Raw genomic sequence first — 13,015 nt, forward strand, 5'->3', positions numbered from 1 at the left:
GCTCCAGATAGTTCAAACAATCGGCCGTTTTTAAAGCATGAAGCTCTCTCCAAGGTCTCTGTGAGTCTCATGGAGTTCAGACCAAAGAAAGGATGAAGCACCGGGAACAGATGTGGTGTCCACCCCGGATTTTAGCTGCTTGATTAAGCTTTAATTACATTAATCTCCATCTGAAAAGGATTTAAATGTGGTTATTATGTTACATAATGCAAGTGTGTGGTGGACCTGTGTTCCTTGCTTGGTTATCTTAAGGTTCATTCCTTCTCATATCAGGCCTCTCGGGCACACACAGTGCAGTTGTTTGTTTCCACACATCAATGCATTCCTCTCATTCCTCTCCCCCTGGATGAAAATCAGCTGGTTGCCTGAGAGAGGTTATTGAACTTTTCCCCAGTACGCTCTCAGCCTGTGAAGAGAAAGAAGGGAGGGGGGAAAAAAAAGTTTTCTCAGCCCGGAGTTCATTCTGTCGGCATGTTATAGGCTGTGGATATACTGTGTGCTTCGATTTCTCAGCAGGAAGTTAAATTGTGTAAGAATAATTATTGCTTCCCCTTCCCCCCGCCGTTTGAAAATGACCTCATGCTCCATGCAGGATAGAGAAGTTTTGTCATGCATTTCACAATGACAGCGCTCAGCCTGTGAGAAAGCTGTTTTCCTTCCCGTATTCAGCTTCGTCTTCCAGCCTTCTTTTTTCAATTCCCTGATGCAAACAGGGTAGACAGTAGACAGAGGTGGAAGAAGTACTTTGTTTTACGGAAGTTAACAGTACCAGCACAACGCTGTAAGAATACTGCATTACAAGGCCCTGAGGACATCCCAATTAGACACTGCTTTTATTTAAAGGATCACAAGCCACAAGTTAATCTGTGAAAATCGAATTTTAGAAGCTTATCATATGATTTTTAGATAAAATATCAACTGAAAAGTAACACGTAACAGATTAATTTTGAGGAGTAAAAAGTATAGTATTAAAATTGAATTGGAAATATAGAATAGAACCACCAAGTACAAGTTCCTTTAAACTACTTAAGTATCATACTTGAATAGATGTGTATAGTTACTTTCCACCACTGGCAGTAGATGTCTTCACTTTGACTGTGTGGAAAATTTTCATTGTGGTTCAGCTCCTCTTCTCCCCACTTCAAAGATGTTCCTGAGGGAGCTGCACCTCAACCAGATTATTGTTTTCTCCGACAATATCGGACATCTGAGATCCTGGATCTGCTCTGCTCTGCTCACAGCGTGCCCTGTCCCAGACTGTGGCCTCTCTCATTTACATGGGCGCACGGGGAACACTGCTGAACCTGAAACCTGGCCTGCGTGTGCTCCAATCACGTAAACCGCTCCAGTATCTTGTTGCCAAAACTGACAAGCTTTCATTTAGCGGCCGACTTTAGAAGACGCGGCTCGTATGAAAGAGGAGACTGAGAGAGGCACCTCGCGTCTGGCTTTGATGTTCCAATACTTTCTCCTTCGCTGACATGTTTAATTCTCTATTAGGAGAGATTACGCTCGATTTGTTTGGCACTGCTTCTTAAATAACAGGGGAAACTTGGGATTTCATCAAAGGAAAAATCACAACATTGCCGCTTTTTTGCGATCATAAAACCTGCCATCTTGTTCCAGTTTGCTTTTTCTTAGACTCGGAGCAAGGATTTAGGAGTCAGTTAATGGTTCAAAACAAATACAAATCTCTTAGTTACAGTGTCTAACCAACTATAGCTCTCCGCTGCTGCTCCCCCTCCCTTTCTCCACGGTATTAGTATGACTACATGTTTGGCTTGCCTCTAGTCTTTCCCTAGTTACCCGCACAGTCTGTGATTTAACCATACTTGGCTCTACCACAGAGAAGCCATAGTCTCAAACCAGACAGTGATGTCATCCCCGCAGCATCTGGCACAGGAAGTGACTTAACACTGAGTGAACTGTCAAGATCTTTTACAAAGACTTCCCCAATCACTGCTTCTGTGAAAAGCCCCCTTTTGAACATCAGGCTGTGTCATCCTGCTATATCAGGGCTTGAGATAAAAACACCTTGTCGCAAGCACAAAAAAGAAAATAGTGAATGCAGCTTCAGGATAATGAGCCACCACACGCTCTGCACGTCGAGTATGCTACAGATGGCGTTCCCACACATCACATTCATTACAGCGTATACAGTAGTCGATTTTGGCTCAGATCAGTCAGTCTATTTTCTGCTCCACTGCATTCGAGATGGTGGTTGTGTGGTCTTGAGTTCTTAAGGGGTCAGTGGATATTACTTTTCAGGCTTGAAGCAGCGTGCCGCCCCTGTGACAGGAAGCGAGCCTCTCCCATGGGCTCTGTTTGTCACAGGAGAAGCAACAGGCCACCTGGGAATCTGCTGGTTCCCACGGTCTCTATCAGAGGTTTCTATCTGAGCCAATCAGCCGAAGCGGCTCGCCTAAGGGGGGGGGGGGCTCCCACGCTCCCTTGTTTTGCCAAAGTAAGAGGTGCTCTGGTTTCTGCACGAAGCAATTCAAAGCTGTTTTAAAGCTGATAGAGCAGCCTGAAATGTGAACGTTTTACCTTGGTGTTTAACCATTAACCCAAACTGCAGAGTGAATGAGAAACATGGCGTCGCCTTTTCAGCTTGTGCATGCTTTAAATGCCACAGTCACTGCTTCAAGTGACCGAGTGGCTCTTTATACAAGTGTCCCTGCATTCCTGAGTGCAAAATGTGAACAAAACAACCCAAGAGTGTCACACGATTATCTAAAAAAAAAAATCATATTTTTTGACTTTGCCATGCACGTTTTTAGGAAACCGCAAGGAACAGTGGACGTACTATGCAAGGCTTCCGTGGAGAGAGCTCGGTGCTATTAGACAGCCGAGTGGTAGACATCCTGTCTTCACTGGAAAGCCACTCAAGCCAGCTTTAATGCACTCCAAACACACCAGCCTCCACAAGTGTGGATGATGACTCAGCGGCCCTTTTCCATTCTGTCCTCCTGCTCTTGCGCGTCATCGGTGGCCTTTTAAATGGGCTGTGCAGCGGTGATGAGAGTTGTTTTATTGGACTGGGCAGCTCTGAACAAGGAGCTCGCTTGAAGCCTCTTTATATTTATAGCAGCACAACAGTCTTGCTGCCTCTGTCCAGTTCGAGTTTTGTCACTTCCTCCTCCGCTGAGGGCCTCATAGGCTCAGTGAAGATATCCGCAGATGAGGCAGACATCCCCTTTCAGTTGCATTGTATCTATTTTAGGAAACCATTGTGCCAAGTTTTGGCTGCCACAAAGGGTTCTAGATCAATTGTTGAGGTTGAAAAAGGTTTCAAGGTCAAAATCACAGGCCAGCCTTCTTTTAAAGAGAGAAAGAAACATATTGACTGAGCTGTTTGATTCACTGTGAGAGAAAAGGATTCTCTCTCCGCGGCTCTCCCTTCGCTTTGATGTCTCCTCTGCATGCAGAAGTGACTGATTGTAAATGATACACTCTGAGCTTCGGTAAGCCGATAAACCAGGAGTGCAGGTGGAGAGCAAGTGAAAGGAGAGCAAACACGGCCTGCGTCCATCCTCTCGCCCTCACCTCTGTGAGCCTGCAAGGTCACACACTGCTTCATTTCATGTGGGATCAAAGCTTCAATACAAATCAATGAGCTCAACAAGAACAAACGGCCTGCGAGCATCATATAGCTACTCAGTCAAGGTGAAGTAAATGGATCATAAATGTTTGTCTAATCAAAATCTGTTTGTGCTCTCCAAAAAAAAAAATAAATAAAAAAAATCTCAATGCTGCTGCACAAATTGGATGGTTTAACTCCAGTGGTTCTCCTCCTCCGCCTGCCTCCAAGTGAAGCGCTATTCATCTCCAAAGAAACCACAGTCTCATGTGTAAAGTAACAGTCCTCATTTATCTGGCAGTTCAGACTGTGAAAAATGGAGACAATAAAAAAAAGGGAAAAAAAAAGAAAACGCAGAGTGTCATGAGGAGTGTGGGTGATTTACTGGCGATCACGTTTCATGTTCCAGTAGAGCGGGCTCACTCCCACGGGAGAGCGTGCTGTTTTGTAAACACACAAATGCTGCTGCTGCTGCTGCTGCTGACGCAAATTTGAATATTTATGAGCCTTTAGGGTAGCATCCAACGTCAAGTCTGTTTCTGCCTGTACAGTGGAGTCCAATGAAAGTACACTGCCAAGTCAGAAACCTGAGCCCTCAATGACACCCAAAGCGAAAGCAAATTAAAAAGGTTTCCCATTTCTTTTGATTCACGTCCAGACTTCTGTTCCCTTCTAATCAGACAGACTGACGTTACTCCATAGCTACCATCTTGTCTGGCCATTTAAAAGGCTGCTAATTCCCTGGGTGAATATAAAGGATTATTTAAAAGGAGCTGATGTGTTTCAGTTTGAAATTGCTCTTCTTGGTTTTACCTGTAAAGATGGAGTTCATGTTTGAACGATTGTTCATCTCTCCTGTGAGGTTTTCAGAGGTGGTTTAATGTCTCTGTGCTCCAACTTAAAAATACTTCGATATTATGCATTGAATAAGGACTGCACTTAATTATTATTTTCATTATTGATTCATCTACTGATTATTTTCTTGATTAACGTTTAGTCTATGTAATGTCAGACATTATCAAAACATGCGTATTTCAAGGTCCCAGAGCCCAAGTTGACATCCTAAAATTACTTGTTTTATCCAACCAAAGGTCCAAACCCGAGGATATTCCATCAATAGAGATGTAAAAGAGAGAAAACCCCCACATTTGAGAAGCTGGAAATAGAGAATATTTCAGTGGAATAAATTGCTTTTTCTTTTTTGTTGGAAATACCCTTAAATGCTTTGTATTATATGTATTTTGTTGAATCTGCACCAAAAAAAAGGTGGAAAAAACACAATTAGTGTTGTGCTGGATGATTTCTGTACTATGACCTGGAGCTTGTTTGTTAGTCTGACAAACAAACAAGATATAAGATTTTAATTAGTCAGATCTAAGATTGTGCTACCTTTGGTCAGGAGTCTAGCTCTTTGTGCTAAGCTAAGCTAAGCTAAGCTAACCGCCTGTTGGTAGTAGCTTTGTATTTAGCGTACTGACCTGAGTGATATCAATCTTTACATTTAACTCTCTGCCAGAAAGCCAATGAGCAAATGTCCCAAAATGTCGAACCATTCCTGTCGCAAAACTGTTTGTTTCTGTCGATCAGCTAATCTAATAGACTAATTGTTTGAGCTCTGGGTATATGTTTTAAAACAGGGATGCCAGTCAGACATTTAAACAGGCATTACTGTTTTGTTTGTCTGAGCCACTAAGATTTGGGTGTATTTGCCAGATTTGTGCAGCTTTCCACCCAGTTTGTCTTCACTTGGCTGTGAGGCTGCTGTTTCTAAGTATTGCAGTATTGTCACAGTGTGGTGAAGGGCTCAGTGCCCTCCAAGCTGTTTGGCGCTGCTGACACAGGGGGATTCACTGGGTAATGAGTATTGCAACAAACTCCTCCGTCATCTCATTTTTGCCAGGCAAGTCGATGGATGACACTCCAGAGACCTGATCGAACGTGACCTTCCTGCCAGACGAGAGCTTGCTGTCCTGTCACTTACTGTGTCTGGAGACGGGTGGTTTGTTTTTTTGCTTTTTTTTTTTATATCTGTGTATGCACTCGAAACAGATCAATTGCAAAGGACGTTAATGCCATCCTTGCATTTTTTTTTTACCCCCCTCTCAGTTCCTGAAATGAGAGTTTTGTTTGACTTTAATTAGCTGCAGAGAAATCTGCAAGAAGCTCATTAGAAAATCAAAGAGGGGCAGCAGCAGCAGCGTATGCAATATTATAAGTATGGTACCATGTGAATGCTTAGGAAATAAACAGAGCATGGGGGGAGGCTCGGTTCAGAGGTGAATATAGCAGCGAAGCCACAACAGGCACTTTAATTACAAGTTGAACTTTAACCCACATCCCTTTCTCTCAGCCTCAGTCTGCCCGCAATTACCCACAGAAACGTCCCAAAACAGAGATGACTGCCTAATCATTTTTCTGTTTTGGCAAAGTGCTGCTTGGGGTTTTAGCTGAGCCAGCCAAGCGCACAAGATGACTCATTATCTTCCACACAAGTCGAGGGATCATTCCCAAAAGCAGGGGGATACCCAAAGGAACGGCAAATGTTTGGTATTTCCTGTTTCCCTGAATACAGCGTATGGCCATCCGAGGAGGACAACAGTGTAACATCTCTTTGTGTCCATGAGAAAGACTGAGCAAAACCCAGAGGTCTAAATCATGTGAAAAACAAATCAGAGGTCGAGGACAGTCTCTCTCCCGCTGGTGGGAAAAGCAAATCATGTGTGAAGCTTCCAGTCTGGGTAACCATGACACTCAGAGCGGCAAGTTGCCACCCCATGGCTGAGTATGGGATCCTCTCAAGTCCTCGCTGTTCAGTCGGACTCCTTTACTTTGTCTCTGAGGGATTCACTGTGTGCAACCCAAAATGAGGCAAAGGGAGTGTGTAAACCTGGCTAGGCGTTTTCCCATTGGATTCTTGCCTTCTGTAGGATGGCTGTGACCTTTAAAAAGCCATTGATCCAAAAAATTAATACTGTAGAGAACTGCAGCCTGGACTTTATTTCCCAGATGCACACCTGCTGTGGATGGCAGATGGTTTGCTGCAGGGCAGTGAGATGAGTTTTTGAGGATTATAGAGTCTTTTGTTGATGTGATGAATGCAGATGTTTTGTCCTTTCCTGTCCCTGTCAACCTTCTGTGTCCTCCTTTACCAGCTGCTTATTATTATTTTCTTCAAAGGCTCAGGTCTTCATAATGACAGTCAATACAGCAGGAGTGAAGAGGGAGACAAAGGGAAAAATAGAAAGTACCAAGGTTTGTTTTTCACACCGCTCACATGGTTGCGGCAGCGCTGCTTGCTAACGTGTGGGTGAAAAGTTCCCGGAGCTGAAGTGGAGCATGCCTCAGTCTCATGATATCCACCTGACACCCCCCCACCCCCACCCCCGTCTATCTCTGCTTCCCCGCTCTCCCCTGGGTCACTCTGGAGTTATTACCGTCCGTGCCCTTGTGGGATTCTTTTAAACATCCATCAGCGCTCTTACGAACCTCTTACAGTAATTGGCCCACTTTTGTTTCAGACTTAAATAGATGATTATCTATGCCGACTGTCTGGGACATATTGAGGACGCGCATCATGAGTTTGCCATTTTGTCAAGCCTCGCGAGCTGTCAGTCACATGCGCCTGCTACTGGACCCAGTGGCTGGTTTGTCTTGTTGCCTCAGCAAACTGTTATTTTCCTGGAGTAGGTGGAAAAAAAAAAAAGATGGAGGCATTGTTTTTGCCAACTAATACATTCCTCTCAGCTGGAGGCTTGTCTGAGGAGCTTGGTCTCTAATTAATACCTGAATCCTGGAGAGGAGGGGGGGGGTGTCCTCGCTGAAAGACAGGGCTCGTTCAGGCTAAAGCTTTGTGACATTCTGCTCTCCATTTTTAGCCATGCTAGCAGCATGTGTCTAAGGATGGCAATGCCGATCAGCCCACCACTTTGGTCCAGATTGAAATGTCTCAAAAACCATCTCTAGTTCTGAGCCAGTGCCTTGGTCAACAGCACTGACCGGAGAATTGATTGGGTCAGATTGTGGGTCAGAGTAGCTAAAAGCCGGCTTGCATACTGCAAAATGTGACCGGATGCAGTAGGACATCCTGGTATTTTTGGCATACTGCATTTGACATACTATGTATTGGGACAGACTAGATGTTTTTCTTGCACATGCAGCAATGAGTGTACGCAGCAAAAGTGATGACCCCCTGACTTTTCGTCTAGTGCCACCATGACGGTTTGTGGTTTTGAGTAAAAGCATCTCAGGAACAATTAGAGGAACTACCATGAAATTTAATTCAGACATTGGCAATCCTGCAAAACTAATTCCCATCAGCTTGTAGCTTTTACCTTGTGTTCAGTGCTAATCTGCAGTTAGTAGCATGCTAAAATGCTAAACTACTGTGGTGAAAATGGTAAACATTAAACCTGCCTAGATATTAACACTGCCACTGTGAGCATGTTAGCATGCTGACATTAGCATTTAGCTCCAGGCACAGCTGTGTGTGATGAGTTCAGTCTCTCAGAGCTGCAAGCATGACCGTAGACTCTTCGTCTTGTTTTAGCCCTGGATAATTAAAAACGCTCAGCTGCAACAAAGGGAATGCCATGTGGTTAAAGATATTGCCGGCTGATTTAAGAGCGCAGTGTGTTTTGACACCAGAGGGCCTAAAGTGGGAAGAAATTGCTGATCCTTCCTCCTCTGTGACACCGACGGGCCCCCAGCCTCAGGAATGTGAGAGGACGGAAAGGGAGGAGAGGGAAACAGGAAATACTTTTGTCTCCCCACAGCATTTCAGAATGAATGTCTCCTTTTTTTAGTCCTGTGTGGGCTTTTGTTTGATGAAAGGAAACTGTATATTAAAATGTGACACTTGTGAAAAAGAGCATAATGACCCAGTTTTGCTTCCACTTGATCAAGGTCGAATAAAACATGTGTATTCCAGTTAGAAATCACACAAAACACAATTACTGTATTAAATTGAGTTGAATCAAGACAGATTAAAATAGAATGATAATAGATTCCCATGGGAACTGACACAGTAATGTTGTGGTGAATTAAACTTAACAATTCGCCATTGTTCACAGATAGGTCAAGTTACATCGAAAAACAAAGGCATCAAAGGAGCTCAAATGTACAGCTTCAAAACACTGCTAATAACATGGTTACTTCATAACAAAAGAGTTGATATTCAATAGGAAACTGTTGATACACGTATCCTCTCTACACTCTGTTCTAGTTGGGTTCAACATAATCTACTTGTGTGTGTGTGTGTGTGGGAGAGCGAGGAGCTTAGCACCATGACTTCCTGTCCAGCTGTTCCTGCTGTCACTGCCTATGAGCAGATGTCTGTATTTCCTTGTATAAAGGCACACAGCCGTGGTATTTTCTCCACAGATCTTACATACACTCACACATTCTCAGTTTGTAACGGCCGCTTCAAAATCTCCTATCAGCAGCAGAGAGCAGAGCCTCCTCTGAGCAGCATTCATATATTTATGCTGGAGTGCTGCAGCGCTTGTCCACATGCGCAAAAAAAACAAAACACCACAAAAATCTGTTGACATGCAGTTGCGAATGGGCTCTTTTTTTGGTGATTCCCATGTTTGTTCAGTGTGTTTCTGGGTGTGTTTTGTCTCTCTGCATGAAGGGCATCTGAGCTTGTGTGTGGGAGGGTGTGAGAGTCTATCAACATTAATGGATCTGCTTGCAGAATGGGTGTAATAACACTCTATTTCCACCCATATTTAGTGGCGATGGCCAAGGGATTTACATCTTAAAGGGTCAGTTCACTGAAATTACTTGGTCCTGAGATTTGTTGGTGATGGAGTTTTGTTTGTGACGCTCGCAGCCTTTTAAAATTACATTTGATAAATTCAGAAGCATCTTAAACCAAGTTTTTAAATTTTTTTTTCAATGATGTGATTACCACAAATAACCTCTGTACCATAGAGCCCCATTGTTGTTCCTTCAAGCGCAGGCACTGCACTTTATTTTGAGTCCTGCTGCTGTAAATGTCATTAGAGCACCAAATGTGTCTTAATCCACAACTGAAAATAGTCCCCAACAAACGCACTGTTTTCTTCTGCTTGAGTAATGTTTGTCAAATACTGCAGTGCCCAGCTGTTTTAGGCTTTTTTATATATATATGTATATATAAATAAAGTTATATATTCGTGACCTGTTTTTAAAGATTTACATCTTCAGTTGGAGCAAATCAAATGTCAGCCTTATCCAGTGTGGTGTTTTCTTTGGACTCCACCCATCAGATAACTGACTGACGCAAGAACATACAGATAGGTAAACACATATCCTTTGACAGCCCAATTAACTGTCTGTCTGTCTCTTCCTGTCTTTCTCCCAGGATGCCTTTGTGGAGCTGTATGACAGACAGAGGGACTCAGTCTTCAGTTGCTCCTGGCCCTCCATTAAGACGGTCTTCGGTATGGCTGCGCTCGGGGCAGCGAGCCTCACCATCGGAGCATACCTTACACAGAAGTGAACAAGCCCTCTTTCTACCGGCGTGACTTTCTCATCCTCCTTCTTCTCCCTCTCCTTGTGCCTCTTCTTTTTCCTTTTAAATACGCCCCTGACCCCTCAGAGACAACCTTCAGACTCCTCTGAAGCTGGCTCTCTTCAAAGCCCTCTCTCAAGAAAATTCCCTCTTCCTCGCCCCTCCATGTCAAAACAGACACAAATCAAAACAAAACTGAAGCAACCAGATGAAGAGCCCATACGCAGCAAAGGACGTCTTGAGAGGAGGCAGCTTAGATGTAATCGCACTAAGCTGAGCACAACTGAGGAGAAAGGAGGAGTTTTGTTGTTCTGCCTGCTTCTGTACTAGTTATAGCATGAATGTTGAGTGTTAGTGTAGACGTTGCATGTGTCAGAGCTCATGCGGGACCTCTATTTGGAGGCCTTGATGATGGGGGTGCAGGGACAATGATGCCCCACGCCGGAGAGGAAGTGGCCGCAGCCCCGCCCCTGCTTGTTAGGGTGAAGAACCCCGTTTGAACTGTGTACTCCAGTTACCCCCCCTGCAGCCCTCCTTCAAAGGACTTCCTCCACAGAACAGCTGCTCAGAATGTATAATGGAAACAGCTTGCTACAACCAGCGAGTTGTGTGTACTGCTTTCACTCCTCAGACAGCTCCAGTGAACTCTGAACACTGCACCATTATACGCTCCCTGGCCTTTAACGAGTGGAGGAAGGGCCAGTGGGAGACTGATCTCTGCTGATCTTTCCTTTGCAGAGGTTTCGAAAGCTCCTTGATTGCAATTTGTATGCCGGTTTTCATTTCCGCAGCACTCCGAACCCCCAAATTGTGCAGTTTTACCACAGAAAAAGACAACAGGATTTTCCATGGAGTTAAAAACATGACAAAGTAGCGTGAAATGTCACAAGCAGGTGAATATATGGAGAAAAATGTCGAGCACAGCACAAATGAGTGGGGTAGAAATACAACAAACATTGCATTTTGCATCTTAAGAAGGGATGGATGAGATGTTCGAGCGTGCATTCCTCAAGCAAAGCGACGTTAACAAGACCGCTCCTCTGCTAAAAATTCCTCCCCCTTTAAAAGCATCCTCAGATTGGCACCAAGCGATTCTAACAGCTATCACTGCTTTTCTATTTTCTACCTCTGTTGCAGCTTTCCTACTCTTAGCTCAGTCCATTTGTGGTCAGATTGCACGGGCTCACCCAGGTTTCACAGCTGACCCTGTCAGCATGCGCTGCCGAGGCCCCACGGCGTCTCTGTAATGCTAGAATCCACTCTGACAAAGACGCTTGTTGACGTGGACGGAGAAAACCTCGCCCGGCCGCAGATGACTGAGTGGAATACCATGGCAGCAGGGTTTCAGTTTAGGACTAAAGCCAGTGTGTCCCGGGTGCTGGAACCTGAGATGTCCCTTCTCTCCGCTCTGCAGATGCATTCAGTCATTGATTTGTTCCTTTCAGCCTGTTTTATTGACGTCTGTCTTGTGTTACAGTCTGATAGAAAAGTTTGGAAATGCTCACAGGCTCCAGAATATTTTGTTGTACACCGTACTTAGCAAGTCAGTTATGGAAAAGTGATTTATTTTCTTTCCTGTGTCATTAAAAATCTTCAACTTCTTTGTTGCATGGATGAAAGATCTTCACACAGCAAGCATTCACAGTGTGTAAGCATATTTATAACAGACTAGGGTAGAAGATAACAAATAACAACAAAGGAGTTGCATTTTCTATTTATTGAGAGGTACCAGATCACAGATTTTTTAACAGTACTTTGATTTTTTATTTGTTTTTTTCACCTTTTTCTAATCTATGGAATCACACTGTAACTACGTTTTTTTCCTGGCTGCTATTATAACAAGAAAAATGTTTAAAAAAGTGAATTTCTGTGTCGTATTAATATTGGCTTAAGGCTGCTATACTGTCGATTTAACTTTTACTTACAGCTTAAACTGCCACAGATTTACAGTATAGTTCTAGAGAGCTGGAAACCAAAGTTAACTTGTATTAATCTTTAATTTAAAACAAAAAAATAAAAAAAGAAGAAAAAGAGTAGCTTAACGAGAATACATGTCGCCTCACGTCTCTGAGTCTTCAGTGAGGTTTTCTGATCTCTCTGTGGAGGGTTTGTCTAGTGTTACTGTACTATATCAGCTTAACTTTTGTCAACTTTGTGCTCCTACGATAACTCAGTGCTTATCTGTATATCTGTAAAAATGTTGGCCTGCCGGAGTTAAACCTCGTCTCAGTTATCACTATAAGCCACCCCATTCTCACTACAACAGCTCACAGTGTGTGACATTCCTAGTGACGTGTATGTAAGAGACAAACAGAGGGTGATTTATGAGCAGGAACAGTTCAACAGCAATATACTGTAACTTTTTATATTCTCTGTGCATATATATATGAATGTAGGCACTATGGTTGCTGTACTGTTTTATGTCTATAATCACAAACCTGTAGCACTTAAAAAAAAAAGTGAATTGTGTTTCTGTTGTTTACTGCTATATCCACGATAAGCTAGCGGGATCATATTGTTCCTAATAAACCAGATTTCTCAAGCAGCTGCAGTCCAAGTTCACGTCTGATTTTATTTATCGATTCTCATCTCTCAGCTTGTCAGCAAGACAGAAAGAGAATAAGAGATGTTTAGGTGGAGAGTGGTGTATCAGCAGCGCTCTTTTGGTTATCTGTTATTCATCCAGGGCTGTGAACTGTAAATATAAGCCTGCCTGTGTCACCGTGACAAGTCTCCTTGTGAAGGGGCTGTGCATGAGCAGCAGCCGCACCCCATCAGACATCAAAGCTGTCCCCAAACGCTGCACTTGTCAGCCTCCCTCCTCTGCTCCATACGCTGCTAAACATGAGTGCAAAAACCCAAATGCCCTGCGGCCAGGTTTTTTTTTTTTTACACCCCCTGCCTCTGTTCTGATCACACTTGTCTTCAAAGGCTACGGC

The 13,015-nt window shown here is 43.7% G+C and overlaps 1 protein-coding gene across 1 annotated transcript in view; it reads left to right on the plus strand.

Annotated features, from left to right (window-relative positions):
• Nucleotides 1-12,626, plus strand: part of bcl2b (BCL2 apoptosis regulator b) — a 25,206-nt gene extending 12,580 nt beyond the window's left edge. Inside the window, exon 2 of the mRNA XM_070974957.1 lies at nt 9,927-12,626. Coding sequence (XP_070831058.1) covers nt 9,927-10,064 — 138 coding nt within the window. The 3' untranslated portion in view covers nt 10,065-12,626. The remainder of the gene's footprint in view (nt 1-9,926) is intronic.
• The last annotated feature ends 389 nt before the right edge of the window (nt 12,627-13,015 follow it).

This window comes from Chaetodon trifascialis, chromosome 11 (genome assembly GCF_039877785.1).
Source record: "Chaetodon trifascialis isolate fChaTrf1 chromosome 11, fChaTrf1.hap1, whole genome shotgun sequence".
Taxonomy (NCBI): domain Eukaryota; kingdom Metazoa; phylum Chordata; class Actinopteri; order Chaetodontiformes; family Chaetodontidae; genus Chaetodon; species Chaetodon trifascialis.